The sequence below is a fragment of the Trifolium pratense genome, linkage group LG6, assembly GCF_020283565.1.
Source record: "Trifolium pratense cultivar HEN17-A07 linkage group LG6, ARS_RC_1.1, whole genome shotgun sequence".
Taxonomy (NCBI): Eukaryota; Viridiplantae; Streptophyta; class Magnoliopsida; order Fabales; family Fabaceae; genus Trifolium; species Trifolium pratense.
In genome coordinates, this window is record NC_060064.1 from 2,629,546 (window position 1) to 2,649,753 (window position 20,208).

At 33.7% G+C, this 20,208-nt stretch overlaps 1 protein-coding gene, 2 long non-coding RNA genes and 1 other non-coding gene across 23 annotated transcripts; 3 read left to right on the top strand and 1 right to left on the bottom strand.

Annotated features, from left to right (window-relative positions):
• The first annotated feature begins 1,784 nt into the window (after nucleotides 1-1,784).
• On the top strand, nucleotides 1,785-8,209 carry LOC123890960. 20 transcript variants are annotated; one of them, XR_006802982.1, is made up of 14 exons: nucleotides 1,832-2,156; nucleotides 2,316-2,414; nucleotides 2,513-2,576; nucleotides 3,072-3,415; nucleotides 3,545-3,607; nucleotides 3,706-3,830; nucleotides 4,027-5,239; nucleotides 5,390-5,506; nucleotides 5,738-5,793; nucleotides 5,930-6,000; nucleotides 6,455-6,486; nucleotides 7,113-7,193; nucleotides 7,273-7,414; nucleotides 7,779-8,209. It is a non-coding gene; the product is annotated as an uncharacterized LOC123890960 (long non-coding RNA). The 20 variants fall into 20 exon arrangements; XR_006802969.1 differs by having other exon boundaries at nucleotides 1,785-2,141; nucleotides 3,072-3,149; nucleotides 3,286-3,415; nucleotides 5,930-6,486; nucleotides 7,113-7,414; XR_006802978.1 differs by lacking the exon at nucleotides 6,455-6,486 and having other exon boundaries at nucleotides 1,826-2,156; nucleotides 3,072-3,149; nucleotides 3,286-3,415; nucleotides 5,390-5,475; nucleotides 7,113-7,414.
• Nucleotides 8,210-9,329: 1,120 nt separating this feature from the next.
• LOC123890962 (protein DEHYDRATION-INDUCED 19 homolog 3-like) lies at nucleotides 9,330-14,684 on the bottom strand. Its single transcript, XM_045940723.1, has 5 exons — nucleotides 14,328-14,684; nucleotides 14,084-14,241; nucleotides 13,088-13,165; nucleotides 12,316-12,578; nucleotides 9,330-9,698 (listed from the first exon to the last, which is right to left on the bottom strand). Exons 1-5 carry the CDS (start codon nucleotides 14,431-14,433, stop codon nucleotides 9,590-9,592), a joined length of 714 nt encoding a protein of 237 aa, XP_045796679.1. The 5' UTR covers nucleotides 14,434-14,684; the 3' UTR covers nucleotides 9,330-9,589.
• A 2,153-nt stretch (nucleotides 14,685-16,837) lies between these two features.
• On the top strand, nucleotides 16,838-16,911 carry TRNAT-AGU. The gene has a single exon. It is a non-coding gene; the product is annotated as a tRNA-Thr (tRNA).
• Nucleotides 16,912-17,998: 1,087 nt separating this feature from the next.
• LOC123890963 lies at nucleotides 17,999-18,585 on the top strand. Its single transcript, XR_006802988.1, has 3 exons — nucleotides 17,999-18,188; nucleotides 18,301-18,408; nucleotides 18,487-18,585. It is a non-coding gene; the product is annotated as an uncharacterized LOC123890963 (long non-coding RNA).
• Nucleotides 18,586-20,208: the final 1,623 nt, after the last annotated feature.

Sequence of the window (20,208 nt, forward strand, 5' to 3'; positions counted from 1 at the left end):
CCATTCTCAACAACTCATACCTTACAAAATAGATAATCTATAAATATCTTTATAAATACTTTTTAAACCGTGAGATGGTCATGAACTCTTATAATCCAACTAATTTTTTTATTTATAAAACAGATATCCATCTATATTTTTATGAATAGTAGAGTAATGATTGGGCTTTATAAAAAAAAAAAAAGAAGTTATGATTGTCATATTTCTCAGATAATTATTGTTATTTTTCGAACGATCTATTTCCAAAGTAGTAGTAGTAATCTCCAAGGTCATATTCGGAAGAGAGGAAGACTGACTCCACAAAATAGTGATTATTCAAATACATGAATTCAAAAGTCAAACTCAAACTCATGTGTACTTACTCTTTTTTATTTGACTTGTACTTACTAACAGCATGTGTACTTACTCTTTTTTATTTGAGTTGTACTTACTAAGTAGGAGTGGAGTGCAAGTGATTCAAACAAAATCGATAAATCAAATCAAATAAAAAATTAACCGATTTGGTTTTGTTCGGATTAAAAATTGAACCGAACCCGAGAAACCAAACTAGTTCGGAGGTTCGGTTAAGTTCTCGGTTCACAATTTTAAAATTATTAGTTTATCTGGTTTTAAGTATATTATATGAATTTATTTAATTTGAAGTTTTTTGGAAAATAGAGTATGAGATAATTTGTATGGAAAAAAATGATATAGCTTAAAAAATTGATAGCAGAGAATATTCCGAAAAAGTGATAGCAGGAGACACACGATAAATGTATATTATGTATTGTTTGAAAAAAGAAGCATTTAAAACCGATCAACTGAACGAAATCGGGCAGTTTGGTTTTATTTTTGAAAAGCACTATAAATCGAACCAAACCGGTAAATATTTTATCGATTCAGACATTTTTTTTACTAAAAATTGATCCAAATCAAATCGATTACATCCCTAGTCTTACACATGCCCCATCATGTTGTTGGTTCATCAATTAGTATTACATGTTACAACTTAAGCAGCGCCTTCTAGGTTGTCCACGGTGAGAAAACGAGCTTATCCTAGATCCGAATGTAGCACACCCCTTTCCACAACTCTTCTATCTCACAGTTGCAAATCAATCTTTTTTTAAGACTCTACGCTAACAAAATGAAAACTTGATCACACCATTTCAGTTTAATCTTTCTTAAATTATTGAAATTTGAATCTTTATCACATAAATTAGTAAGATTAAATATTTAATTTCTTGTCAAAGATTGAACTATTATTTGGTTCTTTTCCATGGTTTAAAAGGTTTTTTCCTCCAAAAAATGGTATGTTCTTAGTTGGGGAGGGTGATGTTCTTAACTTTAGAGAGAGAGAGAGAGAGAGAGAGAGAGAGAGAGAGAGAGAGAGAGAGAGAATTTGGAGTTTTGGGCTTGGTGTTTTGGGCTTGAAATTTGGAAATTGGGGTTACATGTTTAGGGTTTAGAGTTTAGGATTTGGAGTTTGAAATTTATCTTATTATACTAAAAGCAAGGCTGCTTTGTCAGCCCTAATCCTTTGGTGATTTGAAACCCTAATCCCTTGCCCAATGAACCCTTTACACCTTTGTATATTGGCCAATTATATCTTGACATCTCTAGGTTTCAATCTTCACATTCATCCTAGGTTTAGGTTTATATTCATATATATCATCTTACACATCTTACACATGGCTTAATATAATTCTTTGCATGTCTCATGTGGACCCTCCTATGATTGCTGCAAACATCTGGCTGGTTTTGAGATTGCTGATTTATAGAAACAATTGGCACAAGTAGTTTATGGAAACAATTGTGGTTTTATGATTACTTTTCCAATATTTTTTCATTTGTCAAAGTTTTTCTCTCTCTTCCCCCCCCCCCCCTCTCTCTCGTAAGCTCTCACTCTTTCTCCTCACACTTTCATCTCTCTTTCTCCTCCCCATCTCATCCTTCACCATAACATCCACACCACAGCCTCCACCACCATCGACAAATCAATCACTCGTAAGGGTGAGGGAGTGGCCGAGTGAGAGAAGCCGGCGGGAGAGAAGTTCTGGCGAGGAGGAGGAGTTCCGGCCGAGAGAGTTCTTGTGGCCGTTTGTGGTGACACGGCGGTGCTTGGCAACGGCGGCAATGAAGCTTCTTGCTCCTTCTTTCCTCTGGTTCGATCTCAAATTGTATGCTCTATTTATTTGTTTTTTTCGTTGCTTTTTTTTTTTGTTGGTGAGGATGTGGTGGTTATGGTGATGTATCTCTAAATTCATCTTCTAGATTTTATCTTTCTCAATTTGTCAATATTAATCTCTCTAATTGGTTTTCTATGTTGTTTTTTGCAGGCTCCATGGAAGGATAAGGCTCCTCCATGAATTTGATCTTTGGATGTTAATAAACTCAGGTGACTAGAAAAATCACTATGACCACAATATCAGAAAGAGGTAAAGATGATTCTACTAATTTTTGTGTGTTGGTGGTTTTTTCCGAGTTAAATTTTTTACAGTATGTGTTTGTTTTTTAATGACTTCTTTTGATGCAGATGAATGATGGTTGGGTTGATTTGGAAAAGGCACCTGATGGATCTTTCAAGAAGAAGATTCTGGGTTAGAAATTTTCAAGTTTTTTGTTTCTGTTCTTTTGGGAAATTTTTGTTCTTGATTCTTAAATGTGGTCCTTTTTGTTCCTAACAATCATTCCTTTTTAACTAATAAGCATATGCACATGGAAATTGGAATGATGGGTTGAAATGATTTTGATCATGTTTTGCCTTTGATGGTTTTCCTTTTGACTTTTGATATTTGATACATTGATTGAATGGAATGAATTTGTGGCTTAAATTTGAATCATGTTTTGTTTTCTGTTAGGAATGAATGATAGTTCCTTCACCAGTTTCTTGTATTATATTTCTGTTGAATACTTGAATTGAATGTTTTGAGAGCTTTTTGCTTTTTATGTATCTTAATGGTTGATGATCCCTATTGTGTAGCATAGTGTATATAGTTAGTTACCTTCAAATCACGAGCATCCTACGCTTTGCTGTTATAGTTTAAGAAATTGAGATTAAAGAAAGGATATTGTATTTGTTTTTTTGTGTGCAGGGTCAATCTGGAAGGCTCCGCTCTAAAGTTGAGAAAGGAACTTTTGGACGAGGTATTCTATAGACCAAGCAGGAAAGGGTGAGTGAAGTTTTTGTGTGTAGTGAAATCGTAATGGATTGATTCTTCAATCGGATTATATTCATTCGGAGGGTATAAATTAATAGGTCCAACGATTCGGTCCTAATGTTGTCATTTGTGTTATCTCGCCGTGTAGTGCATGCAGAATTAGTGTAGTAGACGAAGCCAATGTGTATGGAAAGGGAAGCAATAAGATAAATTTTCGAGAATCTGTTTCGTATTGAAAAAATGGCTAGAATGGAGCATTTTTGTTGAAATGGATTCAGGTGACAAGCTTGTAAAGATTTTTGCCTGGTTCATGCATTATTAGATTTACTTATTGCATTATGACAGGTTGTTTGTTACCAAAAAATTGTAAATAGTTGGATTTATATAGTTTTATTGAAATTTTACAGGCCAGCAAATAAAGCTGCAGGGATGGCATCTAGAGATGGTGATCTTGATTTGAATCTTTCACAGTACGGTTTGAATGATGTTTATAAACTTATTTTGTTCACTTTGTCACTTCAGGAATCACTGATTTATATTTGGATGGTAAATTCTAATTGTAATGCAGGCCTAGGTCTGGACAGTTGTCTACCAGACAAATTACATCAAGTCCAGAAGCAAAACCTTTGGATTTTGTGATCCGCCCCCAGTCTAAAATTGATCCTGGTGAAATTAGAGCACATGCAAAACAATGTTCGCTTTTTTTTCCATCCTTTTATATCCTTTTTTGGGTTCTTTATGATATTAGTTTAAATGGTTTAAACGGTCTCAACTATTTACTTTAGTTGATAAAAGTGTTGTCCACCATGCAATGTTATTGTTTTTCATGTATGCAGCATATTATTCAGTAAAATAGTAGAATTTGACCTGTGTGGATTGTTAATTGCAGATGAATAAGAAATTGCAGCAGTTGAGGGCTCCAAAAAAGAAGCAGCTTCAAGCTACAAAGCTGAGTGTGGAATGTCGTGGTATGGTCAAATACTTATGAATGCGGCTAATATTGCTTTTTAGGGGAGTGTGGATAGGTATTTATGATTACTACTATTTTATAAGGATGACTACATCACCATTGCTACTTTTTAGGAAGTCTTGAGCATCCAATCCTATATTTTTGCATAACTCCTTCACTAATCCACGCATATTTTCTCATTGATCACATACACCAATCTTCTAATTTTCTTTTCTATTCATCTCCTCTGCGTTTTGTCTATCCTATCTCAACACTGTCTTCTTCTAACCCTTCATTTTCCATATGGCATCCTATCTCACATAATTAAATGACTAATGGAAAATTTAACATGGATATAAGGATCAGTGATATAGCTTCTTGACAAAAAGCTCAAAAGCATTTCCAATCCTCCATATCATGAATATTCTTGCAAGAATGTCTTATCATGAGTGAATACATTATCTTATAGCGTCTCAATATGAATTAATCAAGTAACAAGGTCACCAATTTCTTAATATAACTCACCTCTTTTATGATGTTGAATATTGATTCAAATCTAACAACTTTAGTTACCTGCTGCAAGGGTTTAATATGAGCTCTTACAAGTCATTAATTATTTTGGATTGGGTCCCTTTTATATTTTCTTTTCTACATGGTGTGCTATTGAATTGTTTGATCTGTTGATTCTAGATCCTATGGTAAGGCTGCTATAAAATGCTATGGAAGTGTTAATTATGAAGGAGAGTAAGCTTATATCTGATATGCATTTGAATTCATCACTTAATGTCATGTTTATGCTCTATTATGTTTTCTATTTGTCTCTTTGATCTGTCATCACTTAATGTCATGTCTATTATGCTCTATTATCTTATGTTTGCTTAGAACATGTTTGTTATTGTTATAACCATAGCTATCACTAATTAGGTGCATACTACTCTTAGATGGAATGAAATATTTGGTGAAATTTGTGAAGGCAGTAGCTTTATTCATTAATTTTTTTGGACTGTGTCCCTTTTAAAATTTCTTTTCTACATAGCGTGCTATTGAATTGTTTGATCTATTGATTGATTCTGTGGCGTATGGTAAGGCTGCTATAAAATGATATGGAAGTGTTACTTATGAAGGAGAGTAATCTCCCAGTGTGATAATGAAGGTACTAATTTAGTTTACCATTGAGGCTTATCTTTTTATTTTTATTTTTTTATAATGTGCTTAGTGATTTAGCTATGAAGTGAGAATATTAAAACAATATTGATTTTGAGTTTGCATACTTACATCATGCATTTTTAATTTGCTTGGACAGTTTGCACTCTGATTGGTCCATGCTTCAAATCTTTGCATAAGCACTATCCAGGCATCAAGTGCCATGATTGTAGATGCAAATGCAACGTAAGATGAACTCATATATACTCCTACTATTGTAAGTCTGTATTAACTCTTAACAATATTCCACTTTATTTTTTGATCAAATCTTTATTATTTTACTACTTTTTGTGTAAATTTTACAGTTTTAATTAATTCTCCTTTTACAAGTTTGATTGATTGCCTCATTGAATTGCACTTTCACGACTCTTTTTTTTTTTTTTGGGTTACAAATATGTATTTTATATTTAGCCAGGAAGCACCTAAAACTAATAAGCATAAATGGCAGGTACAGTTCATCACCAAATGGTTTTGGTCTGCGCATTTTGATGTTCCTTTGTTCAGGTAAACAATGTGGATTCATGTGCTCTTTTCTCTTTTACTTTGGAGTTTGAGTGGTATTTCTTGATTTCTATCAATTTTGTATGTTTGCTCATTTCCTACACTTTTCATGGTGTCAAATTTTGTTCTACGGATGCAGTGACGAACACACAGTCGGTTTCAAGGCTTATACTTTATCTCCATGTTCTCTACAGCAGATCATCCCAACAAGTGAGTTTAATTGTTATTCAATTTCTCCATTTTCTTTCTTCTTTTTCTTCCGGTGTTTTTCTTCCTAATTTTGCTTGTATCATTGTTGCTTTTCATCTTTAGAGGGTAATATAAAAGTTCAGCTTCAGGAAAAAAAAGATAAAGGATTAATCCGAAGTCCCTTACTGCACATTAAATATTGTAGTCTCTTACTTTAAATTCATGTCTATCTTAAGAATTAACATTTCCGAATTTCAATAACCAGGGATTATGAGTGAACCTCCAATTCCCTGTTTTAAATTGTGTTTTTATTTTAACAAAAGGATGCATCTAACACTTGATAGTGGAAAATGTATTTCGCATAGAATGAAAAGGATAGATATGGATTGTAAAATTTGAAATTTCTAGATTATTTGATGATTTATTTTCTAATATTTGCTGAGATTGTGTTTTTTGCGGATAAATGATGGATTAGCTTGAAAGTTTTGATCATCTGTGTTATAAGAGGTAGTTTCTCTTCTTCTATCTCTTACATCATGATCCTTAATTCCATGTGTTAACAATGAAAGTTAAAAGTGGTTTTTCCATGATGTAGCTATTGGGGGTTTGTTTTGTTTGTTTGGGAGATTAGAGATCTTCCAATTAGAAACACACTAATTAAGCAACTAAACCCCTTCTTATTTTATTTTTTTTGTAAGCAACTTTTTATTCCTTTTTTACTTGTACATATAAATTTGGAACTCATGTTGGCGAATCATAATTGCTATTTTTTAGGGGAGGAGGGATAGGTATGTATGGTTACTACTATTTTATAGGGATGACTACATCATCATTGATACTTTTTAGGAAGTCTTGAGCATCCAATCCTATATTTTTGAATAACTCTGTTGGGCATAAATTTGCACGTAAACAAACTCCTTCACTAATACACACATATTTTCTAATTGATCAAATACACCACTCTTCTAATTTTCTTTTCTATTCATCTCCTCTTAAATAAATAAAGGGTTAGAAGAAGATAATTTTGACATGTTGAGTGTTGAAGTAATTGACTTTTTCTTAACGGAAAATTGATTGGTATTTGATTATATTTTATCTTCTTATGTTTTTTTTTTTTTGCACTTGAATTGCAGAGTATTATAGTATGGGGAAATATTGGTGGTGTTTGATATAGGTTACCTGGTTATGCCTTTTTTCCTTTTTAAATGCTAGAGGTAAAAAGATTCTAACTTCTGCATTAATTTTCTCTGATTATGTCTCTTTGTGATATTTCAATTAATGGAATTTCTTTAGTTTTGTTTGGTCGGTGGAATGAGATTTTTATTGAGCATGACTTAAGTGGTGGGGATTGAAACATAAATGAAAAACTTCTATATACACCATGCATGTTCTCATTTAAACTAATGAGGTGAAAAGTACAAGCAATACTAATGAGGTAAATTTTTTGTCACATAGCAGCAACGTGGTTCTATTTGTAACATTTGAACATCATAATTGTCTTGGCAAAATTAGCAGTTTTATTGTGTGAATTATATTATTTTTTCTGAGTTATATTGAAATTTATTTTTTAACAATTAAGATTATTTTCTCTACTTGATTGTTTGCTTTTTAGATGTTAGTTATTCTTGATTTGATTATCCATTTGATTTTCTCCATGACTATGAATAAACTATGTTCAATATAGCTATGTTTACATTGTTGCACGTTGTGGAATTGAAACCAATGACAAATCATGCTGGTAATATTCAATATAGGTATCTTTTTATCTCAGATATGATGAATTTCCAAATTTTATGCAGGGAACTTTAGATTGTAGGATATGATAGAAGATTATCAATTTGGTTTGGGGCCTTAGATCTATATGCGACATGATTTCCTAAAGAGGGAGGGACCTGGAGTTTGAAGTTATCAACCAAATTAATGGAAAAAAGGAGCTGTGATTATTTTTTGAATTATTGTTTAGAGAAAGAGAGAAATAGATTGAGTCTATGTATTGATGTTTTTCTTTAAAGTATATCCTAATGTACTCTTGCATCCTTATTGTGCATTGAAACTTTTTTTTTCTTCATATTGTCATGATAATGATAATTTATGTGGTTGTTTTTGTAAATTGAATTTGGCTTCATATGATATAATGAGATTGGCCTAGAAAAGGCTTATACATTGAAGGTTGATGAGAGGAAAGGAAGGTAGAAATAATTCTCATATGTTGAAGAAACATATTTTGGAACTTGCTATCATGTCCTTCATAGAATTCTTCTATCATCACTAAAATTTCTCCTACCTATATTTTGAATAGCACTCCTATGTCCCATAGCACTTCTATCTATTCTCAAATAGTAGTAATCTTCTTTTCATGGGTCATGAAAGTTCCATTATAAAATTTGGTGTGATGATTCACTTGAAGTGTGCATATGGTCTGTATTTATGTTTGCAATGATCAATTATGTTTAACCCACCTAATTAAGATTAAATTATATGATGTCTTTAATTTAACACATCCTATATTTGTAATGATATATTATGCTTAACCCACTTAATTGATAGCATCCATGATTGAAATAAATTCGGTGTTCCGCCAAATGAACCAATTTGATTAATTTTTATATGCTTATGACTAACTTCATTTGGCTCATAGCATCCATGATTGATAACAACCATGATTGTTATGTATATGACGTTCCTCCAAACCCGTGCATCGCACGGGGCGGTGACTAGTTGTTGTAAATTTAGGGTTTCAAGTTTAGGTTTTAGGGCTTCATTTTATAGTTTAGTGTATGTGGTTTGAAGTATAGAATTTGGAGTATAGGATTTAAGGTTGCATGTTTGGAGTTTGCGGATTTGAGAGGTTTGGTTTTAGATTTGGGGTTTGGAGTTTAGGGTTACATGTTTGGAGTTTGTGGATTTGGGGTTTGAAATTTAGGGTTTGGAATTTAGAGTTGTAAATTTTGGCTTTTGAGTTTGTGGTATTGTATTTGGGGTTTGTTGTACAATATAAACTACAAAAGGCAAACCCTAATCTTCAAACCCCATAATCATTATGTAAGATAATATAGCATGACTTAAATGAATTTACTGTTAAAACAAAGTCATGCGCGGTAAAAGACCCACTTCGGTGTCCCACCATACACTGAGCCAAGCTCAGGCTTATTAAAATCTCAGAATAAATTGCGTCAAAAAAAAAAAAATCTCAGAATAAATCAGCACGTGTCTAACATAAAGCTGTTTGTCAAATGTAACATTACCCTCATTAGCACAACTAAACACTCTCCAGAGGTTTATGCAAAGTTAAGTTAAGGTGTCTTTTCCGATGAATATCACAAAATCGTAAGACAAATGCAAATGTCATGTACAGTAGGAAAGTAACTTTTTCTATTTTCATTCAATACTTATGGTCTGAAATTAAAGGATGATAAAATGAAATACTTGAACTCGAAACTTTCAGTTCACATACAACATAAATTACATTCATTCTCCACATCTTATTTCACTACGATCAAATACATTCACAACTTCACTAGGCATACCATAGGTTGTAGGGATCGCATGTGTGATCAAAGAAGCCTGCCACCGCTGCAGCCAACCAGCAGTCATCACCGACGAATTTCCTTCATGAAATGTCATCAAGGAAGGTGGACAGCAATAACCCTTGAACAAACTCACATCTTTTTTCCTTTTCTTCCTTATCCTTGACGGACAAGGTAGGTGTCTCCACGTTTCTGAACAGAAATAACAGACATATTAAAACTAGAAGGTACATGGAAACAGTTAAGAATGCTATGCTGTCTGAAAACAATCCTTTGGCAAGGAACAAGAACTAATTCTTTTGCAACATCACTTAGACTCATTGAAACATCGCAGAGATATGACATTGTTTTTTTAATTGCATAACAAATCATATTTAAAGCAAGCAGATAAAAGGTGTAATTGAATGTCGGAAGCTATAAATAATTCAAAATGCAGTATGACAACAACATAAGGATGGACTTGAGCATTGTCATTTCCACCTCTCTGGTAACAGAGTTAATCCAGTGAAAAAAGTGATCAACCCTCATCCTTTCAAGCAGTAACTGAAAATTTTATGTACTATTAAACAAAAGTACATCAGACACGAAACAAGCAAAATGCAGAAGATATATTTATATGTGAGCAAGCAGCAGAATCATTGGATCCAACACTGCACCTCAATCTAACGACCCTGCAAAGGCTGTATAGTGTGCAGCGCTGAAGAGGGATATAGATCCGTAAAATAACCCCTTTTATTAGGGATGGCGATGAGTGAGGGGGAGTAGGAGTAGGAGACGGTTCAAGTACACCAAAATAGTCAATTTAACATATTTGTCAACAATGCACAGTAACTGTACCTCAATCTAACGACTCTGCAAAGGCTGTATAGTGTGCAGCGCTGAAGAGGGATATAGATCCGTAAAATAACCCCTTTTATTAGGGATGGCGATGAGTGAGGGGGAGTAGGAGTAGGAGACGGTTCAAGTACACCAAAATAGTCAATTTAACATATTTGTCAACAATGCACAGTAACTGTCTAACATGCTTTATCTGCTAAAATGCATGATATTTTTGAGTTTTCATTTAGCTTTTAAAAACATTTGTATCAGACAACCTGCCTTAGCATATCACAAAAATATTGATATGAAAACTTAGCATTTGGGGAAGTAGGCAAAATGTTTATGTACTACAAGTCCAAACTTAAATATGTTCAGGGTCAGTGGTCATGTAATATTCTGGACTGTCTACATCTTTGGAGGTACATGAATCATTGCAAGACACAAAATTAACAGGCAAATCTCAAAATAAAATTATAAGTAATCACAGTGACCATGACATTAGTTGTAAGGCATTCTACCGTGCAGTAGTTAAAAAAAATTGTGTATGTTGAACAACATTTATTTGCCATTGGATCATTCAACCTCACTAAATTTATTGTAGACCTTACACACTAAATTTCCCCCCTCTTCCTGTTACAGTACTCACCAGTCACCACCACGTGAAGACACCAACACTGGGAATCTAAACCTCTCTGCAACACAGACACAACGAAGCGAACAAAATTGGTAAGTAAGACAGTATGAGCAATGAAACCCTAGGTTAGGAGCCCTAGCCACACCTATGCATGTGCAAATTCACGCTCTCGGTGAGTCTCCGTCCCACTCACACACTTGCGGTCATTGTTCCCAACTCCACACATCATGTTGCCGCTGGCGCACTAACAGTCGTGACTCCATTTTTCGTTTGTATTTCTAGATGCACCTCCATTCATGTCTCTGCTCGCAACCTCCGTTGGTGTCACCTTTCACGTTTCTAGGGTCGCCCCCATCACCTTCTCCCACGCCGCCACTCATCCCTGTTTTGTTTCTGTTGATAATCATGTTCTTTGTTCACCTCCATTTGATTATAATCATGTTATTGTTGATTTCGATTTCAATCCTATTCATGTTTCGCTTCTGGGTTGAAAAGAAGTCAGTTCATATTTTGTTTCTTTCCTGTTTTGTTGGTGTTAATGGGCTAGAATAAGGGACGGCACCACCTTAAAAGGAGCCTCTTTGCAAATTTGTGAAACTGAAATAGAGTTTGCCTTCAATTCCCTTCAACATTTTCTGAAATGGTGGGAAGCAGTGGCACCACACAAGGAGGACATGTGATTGGGAGAAAGAGGGAGGAAATTTGGTGTTGAAGGTATTCATCAAATGTGGTGGGGCTTATTGATCCAATGGTAAAAAATCGTGTGCATGGTGCAATACTTATATATTACTAGGGTTTGTGCACCATAGCATAGAACTAGCCTATTCAGTGGCAGAGCCAGGATTATTATAGAGCCTGGGCAAAATTTCACATGTGACATAATTTATAAATAGTTCAACAAAAAATCTCAGTTTTGCCCTAAACTAACCGCTAAAATCTCAGTTTTGCCCTAAACTAACCCCTAAAAATACCAACAATTTTGGCTAGAGCCCGGGCAACTGCCCAGGCTTACTGGGCCTTAGAACCGCCCCTGAGCCAAATTGTAAAGGTATAAATCATTAGGCACCAGATCTAAGTTAGTATTTTTATAATCTCAAAAAAACACAAGCCATGCTACCTCAAATTTGCATTATTTGATTTCGAACAAGAACAATAGCATTTATTCAACATCAAACATGAGTCCAAATTATCAAAGGCAGTATTACATGAAATGCAACAGAAGGGAACAGTGTGACATCAACATCACCACCACAGTCAGGAATACTAGCAAAAATAAGCATATCTCCATGAAGAGGTAGTCGTAACTTTTTTTAATTAGAAAATAGAGAAGGAAATTGACAAATGAAATAGACATACTTCTTTGATAGAGTCTCATCTGAGCTTTTTCTGGATTGCCTTGTCCCGGTATGAAAGTTAGGTTGACTCTGAGAACTGGAAAAGTCATCAGCTACTGGCAATATAAAGGATGATAACAACGGATCAGGTGCTGCATTAGACGATGACATTATACATGAAGACCCGCCCAAAAGGGATTGCAAATTTCCTTCTCGCAGCTCCTTCCTCAATAAAGATAGTGTTGAATAAGATCCACCTTTCCGTGATTTCCTCTTTCGCTGTATGTATTCACTAGTTAAAGAATTCAACTTATTATATACAACATGCCACTACCACCCTGGTGTTAATTTTGACACAACATAATAATGCATTAACAAGATAATTATAAGATGTTATTAAACTGGAAACAACTTCTATTGTCAGCGTTGATGTAATTGGTAACAAAACTGTAATCTTTCTTTACATACATAATCATGTATATTCGATAAGTGCAGCAACAAAGGGTAGAATATATAAGATTTTAAACATGCACTAGTAGTAGTGGATGACTAGATTTCACAAATATCTTAAACCAGCAATCCATTTAGAAAACCGTATACTTGGCCAACAAGAGGGTTGGGTTAAAGACTTTTGATTTGATTAACCTTAACAAAAGTATACTATTTGAAAAAAATCAGAAGAAAAAACACTTCCATTTTATGCTAAAATAACAAACCGCGATCAACTTGAAAAACATGATAATATACTATTAAGAGATGATAGAAATAAATAATAACTAAAGAGAAAAGGATATCTTAAGTATGCTTCCATGTTGTAGGGCAATGTGTGCAACCATATCAACCCCGACCCTCAATGCACAAACAGGACAAACCTGAACAAAAGGATATCAAAGATTATATAAAATTGAATAATGCGAGAAAAGAGTAAAAAAAAATTACAATTTTAAACATGCAGAACAGTCTAAGGAGGAACTACACTGGCATTTGATCGTCGAAAAAGCCAACCAATTCAAATACAGGGCTTTTGATAGAGCCCTTTACAGGAGGAGATGATCAGGGTGCGATAAAGCTCGTCACGAGACCGAGAAAGCTCATCACTGGAAGAAATGTGTCACGAAGTCTCGATTTCTCAGTTAATAATTATTAATATCTCCCATAACCAAGAGAACTCCTTTTAGGTAGGGACTCTAACACTAACAAATCAACCTATCAAACTTTTGCGACTTGGTTTTAACCCTCTCTAAAGGAAGCGATAGAATGATTAACTACGCAAAGGTCTGGCAAATGCTTTACCAACAGTCCATTTATTTGTAGACCCAAAACAGGCAAACACTCTGATGAGATAACCTATTCTAAATTCTAATCTAGCATAGCATAATCCAAAATAGGATAAGTTCCCTAAATAACAACACCTAGTAGCAGTCCTCTTGAAGATACATAAAAACATCATGCCACACAAATCAACTAAGCTCCCATCCTATGAAGCACTAGCATAGACAACAGATATATAATAACTTGAGAGAATAAATTAATTGAACGTAACCACATGTACTAGTGTCGATCACAAAAACGTGTCATGTCAAACACCGAACAAGTCTTTGGTCAGAAGTGTCGGTGCTACGTATAAGTGACAAACTAACAAGCAGTTTTAATTTGAAGGTCAACCAAACCCTAATAATTGAACAGTATCAATCTAGATAACCTAAAAAATAAAAATCTGCAATATGGAAACCCTGTCCTTGTGGAAAAATTGACGCATAGGAAACAATTGGAATGATATGATAGCATACCCCATTTTTGGCTTCAACTGGATGTTCTTCATCGATATGGCAACACAATCCAACGATATCAAAATAGTCAGAACAAAAGGGGCATAAAAATTCTTCCTTGACATCATCATCATCATCAACAACATCATTTTCATCAAAACCACCACCCATAAACATATCTACATTTAATTATACATATAAAAAAATGAGTAAGTGCATAAAGAAAGAAAGTAAAGATATTGTGGAAAATGAGAAAAGAACTAACCTGATCGAGATTGAAGAGCGGAGAGATAAGATTTGGAAGAAGTAACGGTGGAATTATAGGATGATGATAAAGGAGTGTTCCAAGGAGAAGAAGAATCAGAGTCCATATTTATGAATTCGATCTGAATTTGATGAATGAGAGTGAATGAATAGTGATGAATGAAGCGAAGTGAAGATTGAAGAAGATGATGATGATGATGATTATGTGTGAAGAATGAAACAAAAGAAAACGATACGAAATTGAAATGAGAATTTAGGATTTGAGGTGCTGCTTGGTTTGTTTTGTGTTCCTTTCTTTCTAACAAATTTGGCAGAGAAAAGAAACAGACAGACACAGCGACCCAAAAACACGTTCCTTTCTCTTCTCCTTTTTTATAGCCGACCATTTTCTTCACTATTATTTTCTTTCATTATTATAAGTTTTTGGCAAATACTAACGAGTGTCCCGAAGAATGTATTGAAAATTGTAGTGTTTGATTTTTTAAATAAAAAATTTCTATAATTATAATGCTTAAAGAGTGTTTCGGGGACACTCGTTAGCAAGATCCTGAGTTTTTTTCTTCATCTAATTATCGATAAGAACATACCATGTTAGTAAATATATTTGGGAAGTTAAGATTAGTTTGTAGGCGGTACATGCAAATTTACTACATGTAGCTTGCATAACATAAATATTTTCAGTTATGTGTCATATTATGTTAAAGAAACAACATTGTTAATAATCACCTCTGACACTTTTTAAGTATTTAAATTAAAGAAATTATTTATTTAAAAAGTAATTGGTGAATTCTTGTGTACCGATTTACTCTCTTGGATATTGGTATCCTTTGAGACAAAATTCTTTTAAAATATAAAATTTTTAATTATAAATTAATATAAAAATATGATAATATATTTTTTTCTAGAGGGTACTGAAATCTAACAATCAGGTACCATTATTCCTTATTTTTAACTTTCAATACATTGATTTCACACATTTATATAAAGCTTACTATTTAAGATAGATCATTTGTTATAAGAATCTATCATATGTTGTCATTGTAAGTCTCACAAAACAAGAGACTCGAAAAAAAAAATAGTTGTATAGTGTTTGATTTTGAAACATTTTTAGATATTGGATCTAGAGTCGATTGTGAAATTCCGGCAGGCTGGTGACAAATGTTGAGTCTGAGGATCCAACATCGTACCAACATAGAATATAATAGACAAGGTAAAAATAAATTGCAGATGTTCTACATGATGTTACAACACCTGTCAGGAACGATAATATACTGATGTTGAGACGGATGTTAAAGCATCTCGTACTAGTACAGACAAGATAATAATAAAGTGCAGAACGTAAATAACACAGATGAGTTGTTAACCCAGTTCGGTGCAACATCACTTAATCTGGGGATACCAATCCAGGAAGGAAATCCACTATAATAATTATAGTTCAAAGCCCTCAATAAACACCCCGTTTATGACTTATCACTTAGACACTACCCGTGCAACTTATACCTAGGAACTCCTAGATATGAGAACATCTGCTCACTTCCCCACAATCAACACAACATGTGTTTACAATCGATAACAATCTGCAAGGAGTCACACTCCCATAAAACTAATACCTAGCCAACACCCTTGACTAAGTTCACAATTTGGAGTTTCTTACAAGCTTCCTCCATGTACAGTACTTAACTCATTACCTAAAGATTTCTGAGTGAGGACACAATGATCATCTCACAACCCGGGTGGTTCACATACATAAATTCTCCTAGAGAGTGGCTACAAGACACGAAACCCTAAAAACTACATCTTTGATGAACAATGGCTTCGGTGGTTAAAACAGGGTTTAAGTCCTCCTTTAAATAGCCTGAGCTAGCATGGGCTAGGTCTTGTACTGGGCTTCAAAAACATAGCAGGTCCGAAAGATACATCAAAGAATATTCTTGAAACAAAACCAGGTCATGACCGCCTTCTAGAACATTAGGAAAGACACACAAGTAAAAAGGCGAGATTCCGTAAATAGAATGCCACGCGAGATTAAAAACACGAAAAAATCACACACTGAATGTTGTATCCAATGCTTAAGCATTCAGTCCAACATCTTGCTAGTATATTTATTTTAGCAAAATGAGGTCAACATACAAAAACACCAACATATTGGATCAATAAAATTCGTTACCTAAAATGTTTACAATGCACAAATAAAAATGAATTTATTATATATACCAATAGAGAAAAATCATTGTATACTATCATTCAATAGAATCATTTTACTACGTACGCAAAATTTGTTAACCACCTTTTAAAAATAATTTTCATATGTTCTATTTTTATGGAAAGTAATTATATAATTACTTTAGATTGAAAATACATATCTTTTTTCTAAAAAAAAGATTACATTGAAGAGTAGTAAATTCTATACAAATTTCTATACAAATTGTTGTTTTGGAAATTGGAAGCATTAGCGTTTCATAGCTATTGTGGTACTATTAATAATGCCAAACGAAGAGAACATATCAACAAGCTCTCATAGCTCAGTTGGTTAGAGCACCCGTTTAGTAAGCGGGAGGTCTTGAGTTCAACTCTCAATGAGAGCAAATTCATCTTTTTTGTTAGTTTTCCATATTCTTTTCACTCACTTTATATATTGCGAAACAACATTCATTTTATTTTTAGCCTTTCACGTCTCTCCAGTTTTCAATTGTGTGTCCTTTGATTTTACAGCATTCTCATTACTTCAATCTTTACCCCCTTTGTGTTTTGTTCAACCTAGCAACAAGTCTGTAGTGGTTAGTGGCTTAGTGCACTGTCATCTTCTATGGTAGCTGCACTTGGCCACTATCAAGATTTTTAGTCATTCATTGAAACTTGGTTGAAAAGAAAGTTATGGTCATGATGATTGATATACCAAATGGAATGGAAAAAATACAAGAGAACGAAGTGAGCAGATAGATATTACCAACATATCGTGGTTTAGCGAGATGCGGAAGTGGTTGTAGCCAAGGGCGGACCCAGACACAAATAATTGGTGTGGCTAAAATTTTTAGGCACTACCGGAGAAAAAAATTCATTGAAATTTAGTTAAACAACAAACAATATATATATATATATATATATATATATATATATATATATATATATATATATATATATATATATATATATATATATATATATATATATATATGTGTGTGCGCGCGCGCGCGTGCGTGCGTGCGTGCGCGCGCGTGTGTGTGGGTGGGATTTACTAATACAACATGTAAATCCATAAAAAAAAATAATCTATAATCTATAAAATTTCTATTAAAAAATAAAACCAAACTATATAAAAAAATCACAATTTCTGTTCGAATAAAAAAAATACTATAACTATTAAATCATGCATATCATTATTGTTAGAGTCTTCACAAGATCCTACCTTGGACCAAAATATATATAGAATACAAAATTATACTAACTTACACTTTATTTTGATAGGCTAATTCAATTAGTTTATAACTTATTAATTATTATCATGATTCATGTATGTGCATAACTACAATTACAAATAAAGAAAGGCTTATTGGTCCATTATGAGTACTCACAGTTTGCTCTCTTCTATTGTACTACTTCAATAGAGTCACCTTATATGAGTCACTTGAAAAAATCAAATCAGGTATGAAATTTGAATCATCTATATATTAATGTTCTGCCTGATGTTTTTTGCAGTGTTCGGTTAGACTAGACCTCAAATCTGTTGTGTTTCTATTCGTTGTAGCTTTGCCAAATTGGGTCTGGACAGAGGTACTCCAAAAGATTGAATGAAGAGCAAGTAACCAATCTTCTAAGGGCTACCTGCCAGCGTCCTCATCAGAGAGAACAAGATATTAAAAATGTATGCTGTATAATATATTGATGGTTCTTTTATCAAAGTTATGTTTTTATTGAGGTTGTGGTTGTGTGCATGCTTTTTTCCCCTTCATAATTGTCATATCATTTCTTGGTAGATCGTAAAGCAGCACCGCTTCAACTCATACAAGGCTGTGAAGGAGTTTGGAATCAATGTAAGAGAGGATCCTGCTCTGGTTGATGCCCGTGTTTTGACACCCCCAACGGTATATGCGTAGTTCATGCTTAATAAAGTTTTGAAATTATCATGATGTGCGATATTTAATTTTATCTTTTGACTGCAGCTCAAATATCATGGAACTGGTGGAGAATCAAAACTTGACCTTCGGATGGGTCAGTGGAATATGATTTCTAAGGAAAAATGATGAATCTATTTTTTTCTGTTATTTATACTCGTGTTCTTGGAAATTTGTATTAGATCTTATGTAAACATGTTACAATCTCAACTAATATTTTTCAATATCATGTATTAGATTCTGTTCCTATGACAATGGTTAGATTGTTGACCGAACTATTAGTCCATTTTATGCTTTCAATGATAGATAGTTTTCTTTTCCCTTCTAATGGATAGATTTATGAGTAGTGTAAGCCTCTTATTTATGTTTTCAATATCATGTATAAGATTCTGTTCTTATGACAATGGTTAGATTGTTGACCACACTATTAGTCCAATTTATGCTTTCAATGATAGATAGTTTTCTTTCCCCTGCTAATGGTTAGATTTCTGAGTAGTGTAAACCTCTTATTTTGTAAAAAATGATTGATGGTGGCAAGGTTCAATTTTGGGGTTGCCTTTGCTTTGCAAGAATGGACCCAACTCTGTTTTGCCAAGAGTTGGTTACTATGTGTCAAGCCAGGGACTGGTATGGTGTATGTTTGAACCATAATATTTCGTCACAGACATTAACCAACACCTTATTCGCTGATTATTTGTCTTGGAGCTATTCCCGGTCATTATGTCTATGTCAAGTTGAAGGATGGTTGTCCGATACCTCCAACATGTATTCAATGGAAGCAACATTGTTCACAAGAAGCTATTGTTTGGGAGTCATATTTTGCTGTTCAACAAGCCAAATTTAGTAAACTAATGAAGGAACAAATGGTCCACAACAAAAAGGATGTCTGTGTTGGTTCCAATTCTTGTGATCCAATTGACCTTTAATTTGTTTTTGTTGTTTTCTGATATGAATATGTACTTACTTTACTTTGTTTTAATTGCGACATGAGACTATTTCAATTGCGATGTAAATGATGTCCCCTTGATTAATTTCCGCATGTTCATGACTAATTTCATCTGCTAATAACATCCATGATTGGTATATAAATGATACCCCCCTAAGGAATTTGCATATGCTTATGACTAACTACCTCGGCTCATAGCAACCATGATTGGTATACAAATCATGTTCCGCCGAACCCGTGCAACGCACGGGGCAGTCGTCTAGTTCATGTTAATATCACTTGCATTTTCCACCCTACCATAGGGTTAGGGCCAGGGGCGGACCCAGACACAAATAACTGGTGTGGCTAAAATTTTTAGGCACTACCGGAGAAAAAAATTCATTGAAATTTAGTTAAACAACAAACAATATATATATGTGTGTGTGTGTGCGCGTGTGTGCGCGCGTGCGCGCGTGTGTGTGGGTGGGATTTACTAATACAACATGTATATCCATAAAAAAAATAATCTATAATCTATAAAATTTCTATTAAAAAATAAAACCAAACTATATAAAAAAATCACAATTTCAGTTCGAATAAAAAAATACTATAACTGTTAAATCATGCATATCATTATTGTTAGAGTCTTCACAAGATCCTACCTTGGACCAAAATATATATAGAATACAAAATTATACTAACTTACACTTTATTTTGATAGGCTAATTCAATTAGTTTATAACTTATTAATTTTTATTCCAATTTAACCCATATTATCTTACTTCAAAAAATTAAATATTAATTATGTCATTTCATATTTATATTCCAGTTTAATCGATAATTTT